A 14,710-nucleotide genomic window follows, 5' to 3' on the forward strand; every position below is an offset into this window, starting at 1 on the left:
GACCAAGAAAGAATCCATCTTACCATTAATCTCTCAGATTATACATTCAATATTCCGAACACAAGAAACCATGGAGTTTGAAGTCTAACACTTCTGACTTCCTGCGAAGCATTCCGTGCCCACTGTTGTCAAGGCTTACCTTTTGGATACCTTGAAATCAGAACATATCTTAGAATTCTGTCGAGAACATGTCCGGAGTTATTCCCTGTATGGAATTCCATGCCAACCCATTACGCATTGAAATATGCATTCCATTTTTTGGATTGCGTACATATGACTTCCTTTACGCTGGTATGGACCGCAGCTCCAAAGTTTTCTTGAATTTGAAATTAGCTTTTCTACTCAATATTCTACTTTTCAATAGCCCTAACTCTGAAATTATGCACTGATCTAAGCAATCCATTATTATTTACTTTGATATGAGGCATCACTTCTTACAGCTCGTCTGTATATAGTATGGAGAGCACACTGCTGAACAGCTTAAAATTGTTGAGTCTGCAGACGCAGTGTGCAATTCAGCATAATCTCAGTCTGCGGAGTTATGCAATTTAACATTCTAGAACTATACATTTTAACCAATTTTAGTGTTTCTGCTACAAAGTTGGAAATTCCATTCAATGCTAAATCACGATCTGAAAGGATGTAGCGCCAACTATGCTTACTATTATGTAAAATCATTCAGTTAACGTCCCCACGATTAAACCCTTTAGGCTGTGTGTGTGTGGATTTTAGGCAAGTGAATAATAGAAAAATTGGTGGAATGAGATGTAGGAGGAAACGGCAGTACCCGAGAAAACCCAGATACAATGCAATCCACCAAGCCTACTGGCAGGAATCGAATCAGGGACCCCACGCACCACAGGTAAGCGTTCTACCACTGAGAAATATTCTTTTATGTAAATACAATCCTGTTATCACCACCAAATAACGCAAACTTAATTTTTCCATGTGTTTTTTGGAATATGTGCACATTTGTATAAGCAGAATCTTCATAAAACGATGCCTGGTTTACTTAAGTTTTCCGCTTTTATTACATATCCATTTAGGACGTCAGATTTAACATTCACTTTGCAAGAATACTAGTTCAAATGCATATTCTTGAAATTTGTTGAACTCAGTGGTGCTACCTGAATTTGCCTCTGGATTCTATAAAAGATCAAGCCGATCAGAGTAGAGGTCTAACAATAAGAGTTTTTTTTTTTTTTTTTTTTTTAAATAAAGGTACATAGGTGTACAGTCCGCAGCGAAAAACTTGCAACATTAGCATGTAAGTTTATCGTGAAACGACGAAGTCTTTTGCTCCAAAATAAGTGCAAGGGAGGACGCCGAAGTTTTTCCTTGCGTGATTGGTACCACTTAGACGTTATGTTGATTCCCTGAGTTGTTAGGCTTAGTTTCGCAAACTTACATACTCATGTTGCAGGTTTTTTGCTGCGGACTGTACCACATGACACCATGGTTAAGTACTTTTACAACGTGGATGCGAAGAAAATCTGTCAATAGAATTGACTGGTTTCCAAACTAAATGCAAATTATGCAGTTCTTTCTCATATGCTGTTAGAGCTTGACTCGAGCAAGTTCGGAAACATACAGGAAAAACAGCACTAAAGGAAAGGCCTAAATTAATTTAATACGTTTATTTACGTGCTTTCTTTCTTCGAAAGACCAGTTTCTTATGACGATGGATGAGATCCAACAAAGAATGTATTTAAAAATTGTTTACAGACGTCAATTTTTAATAGCAATATCAATGCTATAGTAAAAGTAATAAAACAATGAACACGATCTCGAGAAACAATGAACGTTACTCAAAAGCCACACAAACATAGCAGCATTGCAATCAGCTACACTTACGTTCAAACCCACAATAACGTGCTATTGCACATACATACACTATGACAATGGGAACATTTGTATTTAGCTTAATAGCACAATATAAATACTCTTACTCTGATATATAAATTTGTGACAATTAACGACGACCTCGACCTCCTCTGCCTCCTCGTCCACCGCGCTTTCCTCTTCCACCACCGGAATTCCTAGATTCATCTCTACCACCTCTGCCTCCAAATCTGCGGCCGCCTCCACCTCCGGAATTTCGCATTCCTCTGTAACCACCCGCGTCTCTATCTGCCCCAGGTGTTCTCAGCAGCCCTGGCCGTTTAGCACCGTAGTCATCCATTCTTCTCATTGCCATTCGTCCGTAGTCTCCAACTTCTCGGCGGAAATCGGAATATCGGCTTAAAGTCATCTCATCAGCGAAATCACGTGGACCATATCTGTCGTATAAATCATCGTACCGTGATCCTAGCAATGCCCGGGGGTAATCATCCTCAAAGCCGTAATCCATAAATAATTCTCGTGGACGCAGACGCAACGCTGATGGTGGTAGTTCACGTCGTCTGGCGTATGCATAATCATCATAACCACCTGGAGGTCCAACGTTCATATCCATCAGACTCCTCCGGGATGCAGCTGCTGGCCTCAATCCTGATCGATCACGTCCATTCATCCGTCCACCCGTTCTGCCTCTGCCCCGTCCAGTGCGTCCAACACGAGAATTGCCACGCATGCGACCACCACGACCTGAGCGTCCCTTCAAAAATCGGCCTCTTCCTCTTCCTACGCCACGCAACATGCTCCTCCTAGCCTGCTTCTTAATGGACAATGGAATGGGGTTCTTTGCCTTTGGTAGTGTTTCAGGATCTACTCTTTCGAATAAGATAATCAGCTGACAGTGGGTAGTATGTGGAAAAATATCAATAGGTACAGCTTTCTTAGGCAAAAACGGATGTCCTAGTCCTTTGGGTAAAGCACGAGCCAAATCGATGAAATTCTTTATTGCTGCTTTTGGGTTGGACGAAACGAAAACAAGTTTGTCGATACGCTCAGTCTTTCTCAGTTCAGTGATCAACTTCTGATCTATAAAGAAAAAAAAATAAAATTAGTTAACAAAAGTTTATATACTCGAACAGACAAAAATAACGTTCAACATTATACGAACTGCTGATGATTTAACATACTGAATATTATCGCAATATTAAAGCACATTCTAGAAGTCCTTTTACACTTTATGTACTACTTCGTGTTATATTTTAGGCCAATTTGAAAAGGTAGGTTCTATTTAATTGGCTATTTTTTGTTATGGCTTGTGTTCTAAGCAGAATGGTTTTTGAAATAATTAGCGTGGATAAAATACGCAAATTCAAGTCATTTACTCTAATTGATCATTATATCTGAACAGCATGTGAAATGTGTTGCGCATAGTAGATAGGCCACTGCGATCTACAGCGAGGTAAGCAAAGAGGACCACAACAGTTATGGTGCAATCAATGAAATATTGGTAAGCTATGATGCGTAATGACGAATCTAGTTATACCATGTGGCGATCTGATGGTATGGGTGTAGCGAATGCGTGGTAAACTATATTATCTTCCTGTGAAATTTGTTGCATGTGGGGTTACTGTGTGGACAAGTCTTTCTTCGAAGGGCCTAAGATCCCTCGTTCCTTTGCACAAAGTTGTCACGGCACGCTGACGTTTTAATCGCGTTCATGCTGCCTACCATCGAAGAACAGTTCGGAGATGATTGCGCTTTAACGCACGCATCCATACTGCGGCATGTGGGCAAAGTAGTTTCAGCCCAACATCCCACTTATGGCCTGGCCTGCTCAACATCTGGGATGTTTTGAAACGCCGACTTCGTGTCAGATCATACCGACCCACATCCACTAATCATTACGGTATTCAGCGATGAGTAGGCCGCCATCCCAAGATATCTTTCGCCACCTCACTGCCTGCGAGAGTGGAGACTTATCAAGGCCAAGGGTGATCCCAAATATGGATTGTCAGTTTATCCCATGGAGGGCTTTAATTTCACGTCCAAATTCAGATGACTGTCCTGATATTTTTGATGAATTAGAGTAAATCAAATTATAGTACAATTAGTTTTCATCACTTATACTTCATACAGTATAACCAACCAACCAACAATTTATCTTACACATTGCCAGTGTTGCTGACTAATCACAAACACCTTAACGCTGATTACGAAGAAAGTGAGCCGAACATTAACATCAAATTATGCAGATTCTATGATTGATATGTGGAATGTAAAAAAGTTGAACACTGATTTGAATTATTAATCAGTACTTAGTAATTACTAAAAAGAACAATGACTTACAATTAAATGAAGACTATAAATCTACGAAAAGCAAGGAAAAGCGAATGTTAAAATATACTGCGTGTTATTTACACATGTCAAACTAAATAACTTCGCTGTTTTCGTTAATCTAGTCATAGTACTCTAGTAAAAATTAAAGTCAATGCATCTGTATTTTCACATACGCTCCAGTGTTTTTTATAGTTGCCACAGGAAAAAATTTAAAAAGATGTGATCACACTGTGCACTATTGGCCTGATGAGAAATTCTCTGGAAATATATCTAATTTGTTGTTTAAAAGGAATATTGACTTTTTTTTTTTAAATTCTAGAGTTTCTTGCGCACTACATGAAATCATCGTTGTTTTCATCCTGGAAGAAATGTTAATCATACGTGGCGATTTACAGAATACAACGGAGTGTTTTTTTTTATAGATTTGTTGAATGTTTCTGGTAAGGTCGTCTAGAGAAAAGAACTGAAAAATTTTGGAGTAGCACCATGTAAGTGCAATACAGAATGTATATATACAGGAAACAGATGAACGAAAAATCTGATTCATCAGAACTTTAGATTACAAAAGATAAGGATATTTTGTTTCCAATCATGTTTATCTTAGTGAAGAAGATTTAAGAAGGTGAACACAAAAGTGAAAATTTAGAGGCAAACTTATACATCGGTATATGCAAATCATTTTGTCCTGTGATCAAGCAAATTTAGATCAAAAGAATATGGGAGGTGAAAACAGGTCAACTAAAAATGAGAACCCGGAAAGTAGTATGCAAGAAACTTGCGAGACTAGGAATATCTTAGTTAAAACGTAAAGAAATGAATACGAGAAAAGTGAAGAGCTTCATAGAAAACATAAGAATATAAGAACTGGCTTCGCTCTGCATTATGAAATGATGGATAAGTCAAGTGATTTCAATCCCTTCAATTGCAGTCTATGTGCAAGATTCCGAAATCACTTTTCCGGCTCCTAACAAGTCTGATAAAGCATACGTCGGTGTGTTTCCTTTATTTTCAAGTAAATAAGTTTCCTTGTCCCTGTTTATCTACCCCACTTTCCGAAATTTACACAAAAATTTCCATTCCTATCGAAGAAAATATAACAATTCTAAGTTCCATATGTGGCTCATGTCGCTAGAACACACCGAAAACAAATTATGCAAGAGTGCTGGCGGAAATAAGTCATCCCTGACTCATCCGTATTCTTAGTTCCGCAATTTATGAGTCTTCCGTTAGATGACTTGGAAGCATAAGATTTTGACCTTGAAATTACTGCTTCAGCAAAGTGGGGAGGTGTATACGGCATATTAAGCAAACATCTATTTTTAATAACATTTTCTTAAGGAAACTGCATTTTTGAATTGTTACGCGATATAGACCAAAAGTGGTTGATAAATGAAAGAACTGGCAATGATGAGAAAGAAAATTTAAAAAAATCCCTCCGTACACGAAGTTGCTCATCAAAACAACGTCTAATATATAAGAGTCACCACACCATGATAAGAGCTGAACCAGTGATCTGTCCCCACCCCACTCCCTCTGTCAACCTTATTACCAGCAGTACGATATACCGAGTGGTCTAAAGTAGATATACACCCCTGCATTGATCAAGTACAACAGTCTAATTTGAGTTTATTTGCTTCGGCCTTCCACGCTTAAGTAAAAGCAAATTAAGAACAAATAATAAACTAAGTACACCGGATGGATACCAACGAGAAATGATATAAAATGCAATAAGCTGATCAGTACGGTACTGTATACCTACTTTTGGGCCACCCTGTATATACCTTTTGACTTGCATTCGAATAAATACTTACGAAGCCCAGCTCTAGGTGGATCTACAATAACAAGTATCTTCTTTCCAGTTACTTTCTCCACTACGGTGGGCAAAATATCTTCAGCCCGTCCAACAAAATACTCGCTGTTTGTGATGTCATTCTTTACAGCATTGGCTCTTGCATCTTCAACTGCCTGGTTCGACATTTCTATGCCAAGAATTTGAGCACATTTCTGAAATAAAAACCAATACAAAAATGGAATGCATCATGTAATCTCTGTGAATCAGTAACACTAAGTATTCATACGCTGTATTATTTTGGTGTTAAGTGAAAAAAATTCAGAGGATTCATTTATATTGAGCCGAAGTAAAAGTACAACTCATGGCCGTGAGACTACCAAGAGACAAGCAGTAGTATTTCGTTCGACACACAGTAGTGTGGTCGAGCGTGTTTTGATGCCGCCGGAACCTAACACATTCTGGGAGGGGTTCACATTGTGGCCCTTTCTGACGCTAAGTTCACGGCATCGCGCCGTAGAAATGTGTAACGTGTGTATGCGGCAGTCTCCTCCGCCCACCATCCGACATGAGCAGCTAGAAACTGATCCTCCGTGAAGATAATATAGCCGCTATTGCATGTGATTCGGCGTATGGAGACCGAAAATCCCCCCCCCCCTTCGCATACAGACACAAGGCGTGGAGTGGTCAGCAAATACAGCGCATTACAGGCAACGACCAACCGCGCCACTCAAGGATTTACGACACAGCCTCAAGAGCAATGTGCACGTCCTGAAACCGTGTCATTGGGTGAGCGAAAAAGGAACCCCAGGAGGCTATATGAACGTCATTTCGCGGGTGATCAGTGAAAGTTTATTCTCCTTGGGGCGTGGATATAACTCTGACTAGTTAAGTTCGTACTATTACACACAGACCTATTGACGATAAGGACCAAAGCCATCCTTTGTCAATTCAGATGCCAGCCCAATGGATTATCGTGCTTTCGAACTCAAGCGACAGCTGTCCCATCGTCGAGTCCGCACTAAGCCTGTAGTGAGAAGTGGGATGCAATACCTATAGTCCAACTGCAACGCAGTCTCCTGTAATGCCACTCCGATGCAGGGCAATACTCAGCAGAGGTGGTCTGCAGATAGAACAAAACCGGTGATGGAAACAAAGCATGGCTCAACCTCTGTGCGCGAAGTACTATTACGGAATGATTCGTTTGTGAAATAAAGAAGACTGTGGTGCAGACAAAGGCTCAGGGCAAATTGTGGGTGAGTAGTTAGCTGGAGCAAATGAAATGAAATTCAATCTAAGCATTACATCCTACGGTTATGCCGGCTAAGCTGAAAGGAGAATAATGATAAATGAAGAAAGTGGGACGAAACGGGAGAACCCCGAGAAAACCCACGTACACTGCGTCCACCACAAAGCTCACGAAGCTTGGCGCGAGCTAGGATCGAACCAAGAACCCCATGTATCAGAGGTGAACGTTCTACCACTGAGTCACCGTACTCCCTTCGCTGGGGCAAGTATGTTAAGATAATGGTGGTATACAAAACTCGTGGAAAGATATCACAGAAGAGGAAATGAACGCAAGTAATTGTCAGAGATCGCCAACACTACAAAGAACCGTAGCGCTAATGCAGCAACAGACTACATAAACACAAACTGAAACCGGTTTCTACAATCGCAGTTCGATGAGGATTCGCGGTCGGGTCGGGATCTCGATAACATGTCACGCCACCAACGCAATAGTAGGAAACATTCAAAACACACACAACTTTTATTGTTGAACGAACAGAATGCTCTGGTGATTTTCTCGTACGCTCCAGGCTGCCTACTTTCTACCAACAATGGGTCTGATGGTGAGAGCTGCAAACTATGGCATTCCGTTGGTCCTATTACTCAACTCGATTTACGGTAGTGCTATAATTATGTGAATATTTTAAGTGGCAGTTCATAACGTTTTTCCTAACGACGCAATCTTATAAATGGAGACCGGATGTTAGGCAAAATTCCTATTCTTTAATATTAAAGATATGATCAAAAATAACATTTTAAAGTTTATATAGGGGGTTATAGTTTCGATTTAAGCCAATTTTATTTTGCCTATTTCGACCTTTACTGCCTAAATAATTGCTTTAGTGCCTAATGTTGCCTATTCTATGCATTTTCTTCAAAATAAACCTTCATTGGAAAAATATATAATTTATATAACAAATAATACATATATGCGTATATTAGGTGTTTGTAAACACAAGCACGTGGTACGTTACAATATATACACAGGGTGAACATCAAAGATGTGCACATACTTCCGAGGTGGTGGTGATATCAAAAGAAGACAAAAAGTTCTCTTGTAGTTTGTCGAATTCGTGTCGTGTACGAGTGATAATGATGCCAACTTGGAATCGAAAATCGAATATTGACAATTGGACTGGAACAGATAGATGTGCACATACGTTGGGAGGTGATTCGTGACATGAAAAGAAGACAAAAAAATCCTGTTGCATGTAGAATTCCGCATCGTGTACGATTGACAGGGGTGCCAACTTGGAATCGAAAATCGTATCCTGACAATTGGAACGGAACAGATATATGTGCACATACGTTAGGAGGTGATTCGTGACATGAAAAGAAGACAAAGTCCTCTTGAATGTCACGAATCACCTCCCAAAGTATGTACACACTTTTATGTCTCGCTCCAATTGTCAGGATTCGATCTTCGATTCCAAGTTGGCCCCCCTGTCACTCGTATACGACGCGGAATTCCACAACATGCAAGAGGATTTTGTGTTCTTTTGATGTCACGAATCACCTCCCGAAGTATGTGCACATCTTCCAGATTCACCCAGTGGAATGCATAGCAAGCTTCGTTTTTATACCGGTATATGCAATAAAAGAAGATATTGACAAAGAAGTATGTTTCTATATTCTTTGAGCATTATTTATGACTTGAATCTATTTTTTAATGGTATTGAGTATGTATCTCCATTATTTCGATCTACATTTTAGTGCCTATTTTACTGCTTATTTTTTAAATTTTTAGTGCCTATTTGCCTGCCTATTTTCTGTTTTTAGTGCCTAAACATCCAGTCTCTACTTATAAATAATAATGTGCCACTACACACTGGGATCAGTTTGATCAATACCTCCCTGATTCAATTACATCAACTGATTTCAGTGTCAGTTTTAGAGCACCGAGTACAACAATTTCCTCCACCACTGATGCAGCTGAGTGCTGCACAGGTGAAGAATAGTCTATTCCTCTGGAGATCATTCTCGAGTTATATGTCTCTGTCGTACAAGTTAAGGGCGGAAATGAGGATAGTAATTTTGGCTAGGTGAGCATCATGTTGTAGCAGCATTATGTGGTCGGGAGTTAGCGGGCTGGAAAATAGGAGGGGTTTAACGGGGAAAGTAATGTTAATGGGACAGGTGGAGGAAAAGCAGGAAAGTGAAGGTAACAATAAAATTAATAGAAAAGATCAGTATGTGGTTGGATCAAAGAAAATTCGAAGCTGGAATTTAAAATTAATGAACTACCAGAAAATAGCATACACCTAAACATGCCCTTTCGCTAAATAATTCTTTACATTTACACGAAAAGAAAAAAATTGAATAGTAGAAACTAGTTACGAAAAACTTAACTTGGCACCACTGTAGTAAAATTTCCTTTACATCGATCCGAAGGGTAACTGACACCAATTTTTACATTAGTCTAAAGCAAATATTTCTTTCATACCAGATATATATATGTATATATTTTCAGAGGCTTATCGTCATGCCTGAAGAAAGAATTCAATTTATGAACTGCAAAGCTCGTTAGCTTAACATCTTTCTGTAAGTTACGAGATTCTTTTGGGCTAACTGATGGAAGAGTTTTAAAAACTAACCAGAGTAATCAACATGAGATAAGAAAATCGGCATTTAGCTGCACAAAGTTCATATAACAACGGTAATACCTTGAAACAAGCGAACTAGAAACTTAAGAGGCAAGTGCTCCATCACTTATCAGGCAAATCATTCCTGAAAGAATATAGTCTCCAAACATCTCTAGTGCCTGAACTATAGCCTCTTGACAAATGCTTCTACTTTTCCGAATTTAAAAAAGTAGGCGTAATGATACAACTAAAATTTGCCAAAATCGAAACTTAAAAAAACAGTAGTGTAGTAACTTGATCAGATACTTTCTAATATATGGTAAAACATCGGGCGGGTTCAGATAATTCAGTTCTTTTACTAACATGTGACTTTTCTTCAGAGAACCTCTGCACAATTGTAATGGGTGGAGCCTAAAATTGTGATCACTCGCGTTCCTGATTGTCATTTCAAGAAAACCACAGTATACGGTATATTTTGATGCTAGCAGATCGATAATACTCAATACGAATACTGCATACCTTAGCAAGAGTAAGTCCAATCCCTCCAGTGGCACAACATACATCTATCAAGGAAGTTTCTTCGTCAACTTCAACCATTTCCGCGATCGAAGTATAAAGCTGCTCGGCTCCCGAAGTATTCACTTGAAAATAAGAATCTGGAGATACTCGGAAACTCATGTCACAGATAGTTTCTTCCACATACTCTTTTCCGAACAACAGCTGCAATGGTGGGGGTTTCTCACCTTCTTCCCTGAAAACAGTAATAAGAATGCTGTAAGACGAATGGTTATCAATTAAAAGGAATGTGTTAGGGTTATTTTTCCTCATAGTTAATATGTTCGTTCACTCAATCTGTACTGATATTTTGCTCCTATATTAGAAACTTTTTTTTAACATTAGTTTCTCTAGTTTTCTTCCATTAACTGAATATTTCGACTTACGTGAAGATCATCTTCGGCAAAAGCCCCGTGACGCAGTATAAGCTGTGATCTTCATGTACGTCGAAATATCTAATTAATGGAAGAGACCAGCTACAAGGTACGCCACGTTTCTTTTGCATTACCGTATTTTGAATCTCCCATTCAGAAGATTGGTTCCAAATACATGTGAGCTATTCACGTAATATTCACCTCAAATAATGCCATGTCGACACCAGAAGTATGTTACGATCACATTTTTATTATCCTTACAGACCAACTTTCCAGAATACCCACATCCCACTACAACTATAATGGGAACCCTTTCGGACCCAGAAATTTCCTTTAGTGAAGTTGTCCTGCAGAAGGGGAAAAGTCGCTGTTATATTCTCAAACTATGGTTGTTAACGTACTGGAGACGAATGAATCATACTGTACCTTCGTGTGTGACGCCAATTTTCTTGGCAAGCCATCCGACTCAGTGCTTCACTTTCATTGCAGTCCAATTACGAGTGTGTCGAGAGTCTTTCCCACGAGGCTTTGCACGGGTCAAACTTTTTTTTTTTCTTTCGGTCAAACGTTTCAACATTCAATCCTGTGAGAATTTTGTTACCTAATAACGTACTCCCTTCGGCTAGTTTACACCCGCAGTCTATTTCTCAAACTACTAATATTGTACTCCTACCGTCCTTGTGTGTATCCCATCTTAAATCTTCACCTTTGCTCACAGAATCGATAGATACAAATGATTCAAGCAACGAACAGAAAGGCATCTAGTATCGCTCCAAGTTCGTACGGGTGTGTGGTATGTGCATCATGGCTCCAAGGTGAACCGGTTTTGGGAAGGTTGCGTCGTAGCATTTTTCGATTACCAAGTTTCCCACGACATTCATAAATAATGCGGGGAAAATGGATGTGCACTGGGGTCAACGCGGATCAAGAACAATTAACAGACTAACACCATGACGTTTCAACACTTCGTTCACTCAGAGGGAGTAGAAATCAACCGTGTACTATGGTAACTTCACCTGTAGCTCGGAATTTGCGTCTAGTGGCCTTGTAGGAAAACCTTCCGCACAATGTGTGATAACACGATTGCACGTGGCACAGTAAACTGCAACCTACATGACCAATTACAGTTCCGGATGGTGTTTAAAAGTCGTGGACATGTCATTATTGCAGCCCACTGCAGAGACACTACAGGTGCCGCTACGAACGCCATCTATCCGGGGAAAAGTGAAAGTGTGTTAATACCCTCTATGAAGCATGGATTTATCATCAATTGTGGCAAAATTCGAGTAGTAATGTATACCCTATGAAACGCAAAAACCTGACTTCATCCGTCAATGCAAACAAGTTTCTCGAAGGGATTTCTGGTTATCGCGGGATACTGCTATGAAGTTAATGATTTGGCAGGTGCTTAAAAACTGAGATCAACTCCGTACTTTAGCAATTACTTATTTTCACATCAATTTATACAGAAAATCTCTCCAGTTTCCGTGTACATGTGAATAAGACCTCGTCACATACATTCCGTTCTACAGTTTTCTGTAACAGATGGCGGGAGACACCGGCATCCAAGTTACTCCCTTTCAGAATATAACAATGTTCATCTGATTGCCAAGACTTTTCCAGGTTTGGCCATTGAAAAGAGCACTTTGATCTCGTCGTGTCACCATTGTGCGTGACCTCTGGAAAGCCTGCCAGGAGGAATGGCTTAATATCCCGTTCCTGTATTTCAACGGACCCTTCTACAACGGAAGTTGTGGTGCAGCGCAATTGCCAAGATACACCGGCGCCTACATCGAGAACAACGGATACAGATGGATCAACCATCTGTAATGAGGAAAGTTTTATTGCAGGTACAGGAAATTTACACTACGCTGTCTATTCTCTATAAAACTGATTTCTATGTTCTTCCCGATTCAAGTTATATTAACCTCTTAATTCCATCATAGAGTAGTGATAACAATGCATATCCAAGTTAACAATTTTCAACAATCTTAATCCAAGTACGGGAACTAACTTCTATGTATTTTTTTCTATGTTGATAAATTATACAATCTTTTAAGTATAGAGTAATTTCCGTGGATGAATAGGAAATAATGTGTGATAAAACAAAATGATACTTACTTTTCAGTGAAGGTCTGGAAATAGAGCGATGTTACATTCAAGCTCTTTCCTTCTCTGTTTTCGAAGTAATCTTTCAAATCATCCTTAGTCTTCCCTATTTCCTCCTCATTCAGGGTTTGGGGATGCATAACTGCCAACAGCATCAAATCGCCAGTAGTCGATATCCGGACAGTCAATTGCCTCCAGTAACCTTCATGGGTCTCTGGGGCAAATGGTGGCTTATCTGACTCGCGTATGTATTGTTGGAAGACCTGAATCAAATGTACGCCAATCAAATATTATGTATACAAACTTAAATGACAGTTTATCATGGGCTGAAGCACAATATATATGCCACCAGGAGTGTTATACTGAGAATTACGTGCATTAGTTTTTATAGTTAAAAATACACCACGTAGTCGGTAGAGTTATATTCAGCTACCATTACGTATCAGTCATGAAAGACATTCTTTGCTTGTGTACAAAACAATTCCTGTGGTGCATTTTTAATATTCTTTGCTTTTTAACATTCTGTAACTACGACTTAGCTAGATAATATGTATACTATATTCTTATAGTTTATATCAGACTCATCTAAATATGAGTAATGCAACCATCACTATTTTTTTTAATTGATAATTTCTTTTAATTACTGTAAGTGAGAATCTATACTTATTAGCTAAATAAAGAAATAATATCAGACACAGACTATTTGCAACTTCATTCACTCTTTCTGTGTCACTGAAAATTATTTTACTGTCTTACTGTTCTAACAGACACAATGCTGTGCCAATCAAACAAAACACACACACAACATATAGCGAGAATAACATATGCTATATTTCAAGCGTTTACTTTGAGCCTATGTATTTTGACTATGCGGTATACAGCTTATTAAATATGAGATTACGCGAAGTTTTTATCAGTTGATACGACTTACCAATTTACAACTTTTCACAGAGCACATATGCAACGGAAAAATAAACATACTCTCATGAAATACAGGATAATGCACGTATTCGAAATATTTCTTGGTGTAGGCTAATAGTCCTATGCCTTTACTATATTACAGACCGAAAAAAAAAAAAAAAAAAAGTCCAATTACTTCTTCCTATAATCGGATATTTTAATATAATGAATCAAACCGAAGTCAGTTTCATACATATTAATAAACGGCTTACGAAATTAATGGCAACCTGTTAATGCTCAATCCGATCAAGTCTTAATCTTTCCTGAAAGCATGCACAATAATTGTGCCTTCAGCCCAGTATATTACATGCAGCAACTTACTAAATATATTACTATTTTCCTTAAATCCCTACTTACACCTGAAACTTGTTTTCGCCCCTTTGAAAACTTCATTCCCAAGGGAATACAAATTACTTCGACAAAAGGTGGGGCTATCTGCTAGGTCTATAAACTGATTAGAGTAAAGTCAATGCAGAATGATCTGCTATATTTAAATACAGCAAGATCGCTTAGTACTTCTTACTACACGTAATGTGGTACAAACATTCATGCCACACAAATACACACTAACTTACTGGCATAACAATTTACTATTTCACCATGTAAATAGGTACTGATAAAATATAGGGGAAAGGCTAGAACCTTTGCCAGTATTATCAAGTTACGGTGCATTACCTCAGAGGAAGACAATTATGGTAGAACATGTACCATATGTCTTCTGTTTTGCCTACCTTCACTGCCTCTTTCATTCTGTCAGGCAAATGCCTCAGAAAGTCTGCCGGTCCAACCCCCATTGAGCCTTCTTTGAAGCTAGCCAGTCGAAAACCCACTGTTCGCTCTTGCGTCTCAGGGTTTATGCCTAACGTAAGAGTCATCACGCA

The 14,710-nt window shown here is 39.0% G+C and overlaps 1 protein-coding gene across 2 annotated transcripts in view; it reads right to left on the reverse strand.

Moving 5' to 3' along the window:
• Positions 1 to 1,622: 1,622 nt before the first annotated feature.
• Positions 1,623 to 14,710, reverse strand: part of LOC145694582 (tRNA (uracil-5-)-methyltransferase homolog A-like) — a 54,349-nt gene continuing 41,261 nt past the window's right edge. For both annotated transcript variants that reach the window (XM_081770938.1, XM_081770939.1), the window contains exons 6-10: positions 14,561 to 14,688; positions 12,882 to 13,132; positions 10,351 to 10,582; positions 5,985 to 6,177; positions 1,623 to 2,922 (exon numbers count right to left, since the gene is read on the reverse strand). In XM_081770938.1, coding sequence (XP_081627064.1) covers positions 1,973 to 2,922; positions 5,985 to 6,177; positions 10,351 to 10,582; positions 12,882 to 13,132; positions 14,561 to 14,688 — 1,754 coding nt within the window. In that variant the 3' untranslated portion in view covers positions 1,623 to 1,972. The remainder of the gene's footprint in view (positions 2,923 to 5,984; positions 6,178 to 10,350; positions 10,583 to 12,881; positions 13,133 to 14,560; positions 14,689 to 14,710) is intronic.

This window comes from Thermobia domestica, chromosome 9 (assembly GCF_964235325.1).
Source record: "Thermobia domestica chromosome 9, izTheDome1.hap1.1, whole genome shotgun sequence".
NCBI classification, from domain to species: Eukaryota; Metazoa; Arthropoda; class Insecta; order Zygentoma; family Lepismatidae; genus Thermobia; species Thermobia domestica.